The 12839-nt window shown below is 37.8% G+C and overlaps 1 protein-coding gene across 4 annotated transcripts in view; it reads left to right on the top strand.

The window, feature by feature from the left end:
- The window catches only part of PTPRB (protein tyrosine phosphatase receptor type B), a 117113-nt gene that overhangs the window by 32093 nt on the left and 72181 nt on the right, over positions 1 to 12839 (top strand). For 3 of the 4 annotated variants that reach the window (XR_012324601.1, XM_019918603.2, XM_019918605.3), the window contains 3 exons: positions 7620 to 7895; positions 8786 to 9043; positions 10662 to 10925. Coding sequence is in view for 3 of the 4 variants with exons in the window: in XM_019918603.2 (XP_019774162.1) it covers positions 7620 to 7895; positions 8786 to 9043; positions 10662 to 10925 (798 nt within the window). In the remaining variant the exon portion in view is untranslated. The remainder of the gene's footprint in view (positions 1 to 7619; positions 7896 to 8785; positions 9044 to 10661; positions 10926 to 12839) is intronic. The other variant, XM_073789227.1, reaches the window with a different exon arrangement.

Here is a 12839-nt window from a genome sequence, read left to right on the forward strand (position 1 = left end):
ATGCAGTTCAGTCCATAACACTTACATGGCTTTAAACACAGGCCATTATTTCTCAATAATGTCTGTAAGCTACTGGCATTAAACACTCTTGCAGAATTTGTTATAAAAGCATGTTCTTGGCTTCTACCTCATATATAATGAATTTAGAAAGAGTGGAGCCTAGGGTATCTGATTTTAAACAAATATCAAAGTCAATCAATGCACACTGAAGTTTAAGAGCTGTTGACATCGTTCTTCTATTATTCATTGGCATTAAGATTTTGGTACCATTCCTTTTTATGCCTGGTTAAATCTGTAATGCCTAGGAATATTTGTTGTCTTTCCCAGGAAGAAAATAATATTTTCTAATATTTGTCTTGTGCTTTTATAGTATGTAAAATACTTTCACCTACCTTGTTTAGTAGGTAAGAGTATAAAATATATATTATACTGACCATATATTGTTTAATTATAGCCACATGGCAATCCTGTGGAGGGAGTATCATGAAGGCACAGGTGGTTAAGAGTTGAGTTCTGAAAGCAGCGGCCTCCATCACTTACCAACCAAGTTGCCTTGAACAAGTTCCTCACCTCTTTTAATCTATAAAATAGGGACAATAATAAAGAGAATGCTCACTTCCTAGGGTTGTTTTGAGGTTTTAATTGATTCATACATAAATTCTAGAACAGTTTTTGTCACATACTAAGTGTGTAGTAAGTTTCCTATTATTACTTTCAGATTGGGGATGAGATTGACATTCATAAGAATTAACTAATCACAAATCCATAGAGCTAATAATATATGGTAGACCTAGACCTTGAACCCAGATTTACTGGCCCCAACTCCAATTCTTTCCACTACTCTGTAGAATGGACATAATTTTTAAGTTGGTTTTTGTTCTTTCAGATTACATATGATAGTTTGTTGTTACTTTTCAATTCAACTTTTAAAAAGAAAAAAATATATTATGAAATACTTTAAATCTATAGTTACTTAGCCTACACAATGGTAGAATAATGATTCAATGTGTGTTAGTGTGCTGAAATAATATTGATTTTGATTGTGTTGAACTTCTGGTGATGGACTTCAGTATTTAGGAATCAGCCATTTGCAGTATAGTTATTTCAGGAATTCTAAGATCAAGCTGAGCTCTGTATAGGGAATCAACCAACCTAGTTCTCTGCACTTGAATTTTTGTGTGTTTGGAAGCTTCTTCCATTTGTCTGACTTCTGTAGGTGGGCCTGGCATTCTACAGATTAGCAAGAAATAAAATCTAATTTGTCCAGACAGAATGGAAGAAAATTTGTTGCACCTTCCATTCCTGGACACCAATTCCCTGGAATCCCCCTGGGGGATAAAGGATAATACTGATGACTTTCTGACCTTGTAGGAGAGGTCAAACCCATTCTAAATGTACGAATGTGTATAAACAAAGATGAATCTATGCAACTAAAATTAACATGGTAGGTATACATACAGATTTCCAGGGATTTGGGGTTTTGATTTTGTTTTTCTTCCTCTAGATGGAAAAGTTCAAATACATAAAAAGTAAACAGAATAGTATAAGGAATGAGCATGTACTCATCACCTACCTTCAACAGTTACCAACTGACAGACAATCATGTTTCATCTATATCCTCACCCACTCCCCCACCGCATATCATTTTGACACAGTCCAAGTCATCATTTAATTTCATTTATAAATATTTCAGTATGCATTTCTGAATGATAAGCATTATTTTTAACATAACGACAATATCAGAATCGTACCTAACATTGACAGTAATTCCTTAGGATCTAGATGTCCAGGTTCGGCAGCACACATCAAGCGACAGCTCATGAATTTCTACATGAGAGCGGCTTCTAGGCAACAGTCTGGAAGAGGAGGCCAAAGGATTTCCCTTTCTACTGCATTTATGTAGCATTTAAATAATATTGAGAAAACCTCAAGTGGTTCTTGTTTGTTTGTTTGTTTGGCTGCGCTACGTGACTTGCAGGATCTTAGTTCCTGGACCAGGGATCGAACCCGGGGCCCCATAAGTGAGAACTCCAAGTCCTAACTACTGGACCACCAGGGGATTCCCAAGAAAACCTCTATGGTTAATATCAAAGAGAGGAGGAGTAGGGCTGCTGAAGGATGACGGCATGAGGGTGTTAAAGTCTCTGTCAGCTGTCATTGTCCCCTCCGTGCTGACGTGGTTCTCTGATACTTGACAGAAGTGAGCTTTTCAGTGCTTTTGCTTAAACTGCTCTCTCATTCTGCAATGGTCTCTCTTCTCTCTGATTTCTGCGTCCTACTTGACCTTCCAACTTGCTCAAGTTCATTTCAAGCCCACCTCTGAGACCTTCCCCTTGGATATCATTCTCCTTTTGCATATTCAGCATTGGTGCTGACCTGTGTTACCCTTAACAGCAAGAACAGCCTCAATACTCACACCAACTGCCATTTACTGAGGCCCCACCATGCGCCAGGGCTGCACTTAACACTTTGGCTCCATTACCTCTTAACACTTACAACTCTGTAAAGTAAGTATTGTTAGTCCCATTTTACAGATGAGGAAACTTAGCCTCGGGGAGGTTAAGCAGTTTGCCTAAAGTCACTGTTTGAAGTGATAGTGTTGAGATTTGAACCAGGTTTAGTCTGACGTCAAAGTCAGCCTCCCTGATAAGTTACCTTTGTGTTTACCTTTTTCACATATGTCTTAAATGCCTGAGTAAACTGTAGATTCTCAGAAGCCAAGTATGATGACCCATAAAATAACATGGCATTCCTCACTCGTGTTAATCATGATGCAAATGATTGTCAAAGCTGCTTTAATTGCGATGCTGTTAAAACTTTGAAAGTTCCTCGCTACCTGAACTTTTTATTTAGTGTATAAAGTTGATAAATGAAATGCATGTTAATCTGATATATTAGCATAATATAGTATATCATCTTATAAGTCAGAAAGCTGACTATAGTCAAACAGCAACAATTACAAAAATAAAAGAAAATTACATCTCTATAAATCTATTTAATTAACTACAGATTGTGGGCAATTGCTTTCTTGTTTTCTCCTTCTGCCCATTTTTAAAAACCTGCACCAAGGAATGGTTTGTGGCTTTTCCCCCACCCTTACCCTGGTTTCCATGAGAAAATAAGCAATTAGTTTATAGGAATAGTTGATGTTCACTCCATTTTATAGAGAGTGCTACATAAATGCAGCTTCCAGTCTCCTAGCCACCCTGCTTTTAACTAGAATTGTATCCTAATTCCTGTAAAGGTACAGAAATTGAATCTGTAATCCATAAAAAATTGATCTCTTGTCCTGGAGTTAGTGCTGGAAGATAAGGTGTGTTTTGGAGAGGTGGGTGGAGGATAATATCCTGGTTGAGGAGACCTTGAGTTCCTATGGAGAAACTTAGACTTTATCTCATGAAAAGTTCTTGGTGCTCCCTAGGGGATGAGGATGGCAGATGGGAGAGATACAAAGCGGTTATTCGGCAATAGTGGAAAAAAGACAGAAAATAAGGCAGACACCCAGAAAACTCAGAGTAATCCAGACACAAGGTGACGGAACACCAGGCTAAGGCAGTAAGATTAGGGGGAAAAAAGAAACGGAGAAGAAAAACATTCGTTTTAAAAAAATCAATGGAACTTTCCTGGCGGCAGGATTAGATTTAGCTATTATTAGTGTTGTTATTCATTTACCTATGCTACACTATCCAAACCATCAAATGAAAGTCCTGTAAATTTGTCTGTTATTTTTCATAGAGATCTGGTTTGGTTTTTTTGTTGTTATACTGACTGTGCGACTCATGACATCATTTTCCACCCTGGGACAACTAAGGTGTGATAGAAAAGATCTCACGACTTGGAGTCAAGTGTTAGAAGCTCAGCTGAATTACTTGTTACCTATGTGATGTAAATGAGTCACTTAATGCCTCTGACCCTTATTACAACTAAGAAAACACATTGTAAACGATCAGATCCTACACAGATATGTTGTGTGCTATTATGACTTCAAAAAAAGTTTTTGGCACTAACTTATGGATTCCCTACTCTCTTGTTGTAAGGCTAAGTTTATTTCCAAAATAAATACTATCATTTTGAATTCTAAACACTCTGCAAATTCCTATAGCAGTAGATAATAATGTTTTAATGACCATACAAAAGAATTTTTAAAGCAAATATCACTTCCATTTTATACATATGGGTGTCTCCCTCTTCTTAAGTCAGATTTTTTTAAAAGGGAAAAAAGGAAGAATCCATTTTGGTTCAGGAATTTAGCTAAACTTTATCAGAAAAAGTGGGTTGACAGCAAACCTACTTATGAAATTCTGGGGCTTCCTGATACTGGTAGATTCATTGAAATACAGCAGCTGAATGCTATGGAATTTTGCATTTGGCATTCAATATTCCAGATCCTTCTGGAAATAAATACAAACAAAGATGTCTTAAATTGATGGCTAATGATCAATTTTGATATATTGATTGAGATTAAATTATTGATTTATGGTTTTCAACAGTTCTCAAAGCTTATAATACTTCACTGGTTACTGTATGTATGAGAGCAGTGGGTGGGAAAACCAGAAAGGCTATAAATGCACACGTGTGCATTGATATCTCCAGCCGTCAGCATAAATTATGTAAGTCAAGTAGGGTTTTCCAATTACATATGACCTGTCACACGATCAGAAGATTACAGACCTATAACTAAATTTTCAAATAGCATTAAAACTCTCTCTTTCATATATCTATCTAGATATCTAGATAGGTAGATGATAGATAGGTAGGTAGATAGATAAATAGATAGATAGATAGATGCTAGATGAAAATAGCACCCTTATGGAAGTATCTAATTTATTTCTAATAAAATATTGAAAACTTTTTTTTAATACAGCAGAGTTTTCCTTGGGCTTAGTTAGATTGAAACAAAGTCTGAAAACTACTGAACTCCTGCCGCATGCATAGCAATAGTGGACCACTGCCAGCAAAGGGCTTTATCACAGCATAAATGGGGTTTTAAGTGTTTGTTTCCAGTGCAGGTTCTTGCAGCCCAGGCACTTCCCAATCTCATTGTTCCTTTGTTCTAGCGGATGTACAAAGGATTGACTGTTTTGTTTTCTGGCTCAGAGAGATTAGATAAAGTCTGCATTTCTGAACTTCACCCTCTAGGCACGCAACCTTAAAATTCATTTTCTATAGATCATATTTTGCAGATTATATATGTTTAGATTATACCAATCATGAGATCATTTTCTTTAACCTTTATCTGACTGGGTTGTGCATGTAAGTGATAGTATTGATCCCTTTTGAACAATCACTGGAAAGCAGCTGTCCCTCTCATCCTTGTCCTTAAAATGCCTCTTCCGCAAAAATGTGTCACCTCAGTTGGCTATGACAAGGTTGCTCTTGAGTTTCTCTGGCTATTAGAATCGCATGGTAACAAGAAAACTTGCTGTGAGGGGAAATTATGTCCTTTCCTTTTATGATGACGTCCTTAATTATAGAGTGTTATGTAAGATAGAAAATTTAAATAATATTGCCGCACACACACACACACACAAACACACACACAAAAAAACCCGTACTGTTTTTCCTCAAGAACCCATAAATGAAAATCATCTTGGGAATTTTTTTTTTATTTTATCTTAAGGGTTAGAATGTTAGTTCATGGGAATAAACTGATAAGATTTTTCCAAGTGTTTTTTTGAAGAAGAAGAAGAAGGCAATTAAAGCTATTATCAGTTTAGTTTCCAAAAAAATGGTATTCCATTTTTGCCTCCATTTTGTCAGTGATTCAGAGGAAGTTTCTTTTTATGATCATGTAGACAGAATAAGTTTATATGACGGAGTGCCCACTGTGTACCATGTAAAGTCTCCTCTCTATCTTGTTACTCCTCCAAACATCCAAGAATATAAGTACTATTATTATACTCCCCAGACAGAGGGGGAAATGGAGGCTTAGAAGGTTAAGTAACTTCCCCAAGTTACTGATACATGAGGGAGCTGCAATTTGAATTGAGTTCTGACTCCAAAGCCCATGCTGTCTGCCACTTCACCTCCCTGCCTCTATGACAAGATCATCCCAATTATAGGCGGAATACTAATACTAATACTAGCTAACATTGAACACTCACTGTGTGCCAGATGCTGTTCTGAGTGCTCTAGATAAAATACTCAACTTAATCTCCATAACAATTCGACTGAAAAGATAGCGTTGTTATCAGCATTGCATAGAGGAGACTGCTGAGGCACGAGGAGGTTAAGGAATTGCTACCCAGCTACAAAGTGGGAGACCCGGATTCACGCCCAGGCCACCAGACTCTAGAGCCTACACTCTTCAGGTGAACCTGTGCTGCTAAGATATAAACCACACAACCTTATCCTCTAAGCTCACCTGTGCTTTGGGCTCTCAAAGTTTCTGTCTTGGCTTGGCCTTATCTAGCCTACGTATGGAGTCTATAGGTGACCCGTAGTCTACTGAGCTGTCTGGCTGTAATATGCCTTCTGAATATAGAATAAGATTACCTTGTTCCTATTTGTACTAATGTTAGTCACAAGTGAAGACTTTCTTAAAACATATACTGTTCTAAGTAGATGCTAGAGTTCCTCAATTTCTTTCATGAGTAAGATATAATTTACCAGGAGGTAAAGAACTGAGATCTCTATAGCCATGTCACTAAAACATCTAACCTGACTCTTGAAATTTAGTCTCCATTATCTTTATCTCACTTTCTAGACCAAGAACCACATAGGACTTCTGAAAATTACTCATGTGTAAATGTCAACGTTTCTACTCCCAACATTCAGGGTAGGGAGAGCCTTATTTCTCGGATGGTCCCACTGCATCATCTGCTCACTAAATGTTATAGATTTAGCTCCTAACCTAGAGACGTGCTATTCATCCTATTTCAAGCTCTACAGTGAAGATTCAATACATGGGAAACAGGACTTCTCAAATTGACCCATGGCTTTGAGAACTGAAACTAAGTAAACAGCCAGGTACAGGACTAACCCACCTGCTCTGGGAGCTCTGGCAGCTCCAAAATGTCCCAGAACTCAAGTTTAGAAAATCTAGGGACATAGGGAATCCCAGTTGTTGGGAGAATTCATTTTGGTGAGCACACCTCGCCTAGGCTCATAATCAGGTCTGTATCTTTCGTGGTTTTCTGATATCTAAAAACAGCCCAAAGTTTTGTATACATAACCCCCCCAAACCCCACAACCTAAAAAGGGGAAAGTTTAGTACAAATACACATTTTAAAATTATTTCTTAATATCTGTATTTTCTGTTGAGATTTTCAGTATTTATCCAGGCAGAGCCTGGATGTTTGTCAATGTTTGAATGTTTGAAAAGTGCAAAACTTGCAAGCCAAAGAAAATATAACCTTGCTTGGATTTCCAAGCTCAGAGCTGTCGTAACAAAAAAAAGTTTTATTAGAAAAAAAAAGGAGCTTATATGACTAGTAGCCAAGGTGGATTTCTTTTTTAAGTAAAATAGTAAGTTTAGGAGTGGCATAAAATGCCCATTTGTATCATGAGCTGCAGATTCTTAAAGTTTTGAAGGAAAATGCATCTGGATTACAGCAAGGTAAGCGTGTATCTGCAAAATTCTTCAAGCCACCTTCTCTTTTTTGTTTTTTGCTCTGCAGATCCTTTACCTCCTGCTAGGTTGGAAGTCAATAAAGAGAAAAGTACTTCCACCAGTTTGCATGTCTGGTGGGCTCCTTCTTCCGGGAAAGTCACCTGGTATGAGGTGCAGTTACTTGATGATAACCAAAAGACACAGGGGGCCCAAATTCAAGAAAGAACTTCACAGAATGAATATACATTTTTTAACCTCACTGCTGGTAGTAAATACAAAATTGCCGTCACAGCTGTTTCTGGGGATAAACGTTCCTCTACAATTTATGCCAATGGATCAACAGGTAAGACCTGTTTACGGATAGTTGCGTATTTAATAGTCTATGATTCTTTTGAAATTATATTACATTCAGGAAATGGGAGTAAGAATGCCCCAAGATCAACAATAAATAGATAGGTAGGTAGGTCGGTAGATAGATAGACAGAGAGACAAATAAATACTGTTTGATACAGAGGAAAGACTGGACTGGAAACAAGGAGGTGGGGTTGTGCTGCTAGCTTGCTGGGTGATTTTGAACAAGTCATGGAACTTCTCTGGGACTGGAACTTTCTCCAAAATGAGGAAGATGTTTCCTAATGGCTCTTCTAACTCAAATGTTAGGCAACAGGATTTTCTGCCTCATTTTCTGAGTTTGTGCAAAATGAAAATTATTTTTTAAATGTTTTCCCTCCCCTGTATATTCTTCTCTTAACATCAAGTCATGGTGTTTCCTGAATATTCCTATGTTTGGAACCAGTCTTTTCTTGCACCCATACATCCCGATATCAATGACACATTACCATTTCCTTCCATAACTTACTTTCTTATCATTCACTCTCCCCTTATTTTCTCTCCTGCTCTGTTGCTCTCTTTCCATTTTTCAACGTCTACAGTTCTTTCCTTTCTCTTTTCCCTTTACCGCTATGCCACATCATACTTCATTGACAAAATCTACCTTGATACCTGTTAAGTGGGGGAGACAGATAAACTATGATGTAGCTTTAGGCTGTGGACTTTGAAAAGAGCATTAATCCAGGTTCCAATAAAATTTCAAGGGTGCTATTTTCATTAGTTATTACACAAGTTAGATGTACAGAGAAGCATAAATGGATGTGTGGTTTCAAATGAAATGTGTCTATACCTTCTATAAGGAAATTATGAATGACAGTTTGGAAATGCATTGTATCCCACTAGTGCCATCGCCAGTGGAAGATATTGGTATTTCAGCGAAAACGAATTCTCTCCTGATTTCCTGGTCACGTGGCTCTGGGAACGTGGAAAGATACCAGCTGATACTAATGGATAAAGGAATTCTAGTTCATAGTTTTGCCGTGGACAAAGCTACTACTTCCTATGCTTTTCATGGACTGATACCTGGTCACCTCTATAATGTCACCATTGTTACCGAGGCTGCAGGGCTGCAAAACTACAGATGGAAACCAGCCAGGACAAGTAAGTTTCCCTATCTATTCTGAACAAGAATAAAACGCAAATCAAGGAAATGTTTAATAAACAAGGTTTATTAAATTATTTGGATAATGGTAGTATAGGACAAATGGAAATGCATATGTTGTAGAAGACCTTAATATGTATCCACTTTTCTACTTAGAGAAAGAGGGATTCCCTTTCATTCTAAAGTTTAGGCTCGTCCTTGACAACCTTGTGAAATAGCAGAGTTAATCACTGATATAATCTTAGCTTCTCTTTTTAGTTAAGGATTCCTACTTCCTTCGCTTAAACAGGCATCATCCCCTGCCTTTGTGACATCACTCACAATGAACCAGGATTACTCTTCTCAGTGCTATACAAAGACCTACTCTTAGGTCTTTGTATAAAGAAACAGCCATTGCCCAAACCCTCTATCCAACAAAACATCTCCTGAGACCCAATTCCATAGAACCTGTTCTCATAGCCTAACATAGCCAGAAAACTAATCTGTGCTAAGTTTTAATGAATCATTTATATACATATTATTCATTCATTAGTTCATTAAATCAATATTTATTAGGTGTAAACTATATACCAGACATTGTGGATATAACAATGTCCAAGAGAGACAAAGTCTTTCCCCTCATGGAGCTTACATTCAAGTGCATCCTAATGCTTCTGGTGGGTCTAATGTGTTAATAAATCCCCTCCTTTGGGAAGCTGTGTAATTTTAAGAGAAACTTTAAAATATGTAGTGCCTTAGACATTACTCTAGGGAGGAGAGTTCCTGAAATAATAGGTTGGTGGGAAAGATATTTGGGGACACCTATATATTTACATACCTTTCGTATCACACCTCAAAGATATATATATATATATATATATTCCCAACAAAAATGACCATATATTTTAAGAATTATTTATGTATATCAAGAGCAAATTGCACTTCTAACTGGCATATGCAAAAGCAATGTGCCACGCCCATTATTTTAATGAAACATTGTGAATTTATATTATGCCATTAGTGAGGCCCAAAATTATAGCATAAGAAAAAGGTAGAAAATATATTCACCAAAGTGTCTCTCCTTTGTAATCATTTTCCTCTGATGAAATAATGACACAACTCCTAAGCTTTAACTTTATCATGATTCAATATGAAAAAGAAACTATTTTCAGCACAAAAAAATTTATGATGGCCAATCAGTCAACCAACCTATTTATTATGTACTTGCTATTATTAAATACATAAAGACAGGAAGAAATTAGGCAGATGACATTCTTTGAGGATTCCACTTAAAGATTTTCAGAACTGGAAAAGACCATTTTAAGTTTTTTTTGATCAAGCCATCATGAGGCAGTAAGGACCCCTAGGCTTAGTAAGATAGACAGAGCTGCCCAGGGTTGCCCAGCCAACCAATGGTCAAGTCTGAGGCAGAATCTAGGCTCCTGACTGCCATGTTTGTCCTCTGTCCACTAGCCAGACAACCTTTCTTTGGTTTTGCAGTATTATTTTTACCTTGTGAAGTTGTTTTCTTCGGAGCAGGGAGTGTGACTTGTAGAGATTAAGACACAGGGCGAAATTTGGCCATAAGAGTGGTATGATATCCTGAGTTAAAGTCTCTTTCCCTTTCTTCCTAATTAGCCCCCATGGAAGTCTCAAATCTGAAGGTGACAAATGATGGCACTTTGACCTCTTTAAAAGTCAAGTGGCAAAGACCTTCTGGAAATGTGGATTTCTATAACATTACACTGTCTCACCAAGGGACCATCAAAGAATCCAGAATATTAGCACCCCAGATTACTGAAACTCAATTTAAAGACTTAGCCCCTGGACGACTTTATCAAGTCACCATCAGCTGTGTCTCTGGTGAATTGTCTGCTCATAAGATGGCAGTGGGCAGAACAGGTGAGTCTAAGGCTCCAGAAATTCCTTAGTTGGCTCAAATCACTCTCTGACCCACCTTAGAACAGGATAAGTTAGAAGGAAAATCCCTTTCCCAACCTGGGAAGTATGGTCTACATGACTCGGGGTGTCTATGGGCCAGGCCCCGCTATACAGAGTCAAGCGAGGGTTAATTGCATTCGTCTGATTATTTAAGCAAATGTATTTGGATTGATGCCCTGTGCTATTTCATGTCACACCACTTAAGTAGCATAAATGAATTAGCATTGATACTAATGAATAAAACATTTCTGATCAACTCTTATAATGAAGGCCAGTTAGCACTTACCCATATTTCCCATAAATTATTTTATTTATGTCACCAAACATTTATCCAGTGCCTTCTTCCTGTAAATTACCATATTATGAGCTTTGAGAGTTATTAAGACGGCAGAGTTCAGCACACTACACCCTTCAGCCAAATATGGCCTGTGACCTGTTTTTGTATAGCCCCAAACTAAGGGTGGTTTTTACATTTTTAAAGAGTTTTTTAAAAAAGAAAGAAAACGAAAGAAAAATATGACGCAGAGACCATATGTGGCCCAAGAAGCCTGAAATATTTACTTTGCCGACCCTCGATTTTAAGGAAGTTACATTTTAATCACACAAATGTAGAATACACACACACACACACACACACACACAATAAAATACACACACACACACAAAATAAAAATATTATATTTTAATAATGGTAATGATATTTCCATGGAGCAGGCACTGACTAAACAGTTTACACCATTATTTCATTCAGTTCTCACCAAAATCACAAGAGAGGTCCTGATATTATCACCAGTTTATAGATAATTCGAAGAGGTCAAATAACATGTCCATAGTCATCCAGCCAATAAGTGGTGGGGTTTAAACCAGGCTGTCCTATTCCAGAGTCCATTGTCTGTGCTATTGGAGATCCCAAGTAAGAGCCATATATATGGTCAGAAAGAAAAGAGAAACAAACTCTCTTTCAGAAGATCAGTAAAGACTTCTGGGAGGAAATGGCCTTTAACTGGTACTTTAAAAATATGAAGCTCTTGGCAAGTTGAGAGGGAAAAGAGGGAAGGGCATTTGAGGTGGAAGGAATAACACAAGCAAAGGCACCGAGGCGGAAGAGACCAGGAGACTTACAGGTCTACAGAACGCGAAACTGGAGGCCAGCATTCAAGAGTGGGGAACGAGGGAGGGGGGCTGCAGGGAGTATTCAGAGTGAAGACTGGCAGGATATGGGGTCTGATTTGGGAGGGCTACAAACACCACACCAAGGACTTGATGTTTTATTCTGTAGTTAATGGAGAAACCTTAAATGTTTTTGAGCAAAGGATAATAAAATCAGAGTTGTATTGCAAGATTAATCTTTTCCGTTGGAAGAGAGGCATGTTTTGTGACCACACATCCAGGGTCTCTTCTAAAAGATGCCACATTCATCACTGTCACCATCATTATAAGCAACATCAGTATTGTCTCTAGGGCTGGTATGCAATCAGAAAAACACAGCGTTTGTATCACTAGGTTATTAACACTGTGACAGAAGATCACATTACTGATATATTACTAAAATGATTTTAACATGCATTTCTCGAGTGTCCAATGGCTCCAGAATGCTCATTTGCAATTCACAAACATCAGGAGGGGATAGAAATGGGGGTTTTGTTTTGTTTTTCAATATCTTTATTGGGGTATAATTGCTTTACAATGGTGTGTTCGTTTCTGCTGTATAACAAAGTGTATCAGCTATACATATACATATATACCCATATCTCCTCCCTCTTGCGTCTCCCTCACTCCCTCCCTATCCCACCCCTCTAGGTGGACACAAAGCAGAGCTGATCTCCCTGTGCTATGCGGCTGCTTCCCACTAGCTATCTAGTTTACATTTGGTAG

The sequence above is a fragment of the Tursiops truncatus genome, chromosome 11, assembly GCF_011762595.2.
Source record: "Tursiops truncatus isolate mTurTru1 chromosome 11, mTurTru1.mat.Y, whole genome shotgun sequence".
NCBI classification, from domain to species: Eukaryota; Metazoa; Chordata; class Mammalia; order Artiodactyla; family Delphinidae; genus Tursiops; species Tursiops truncatus.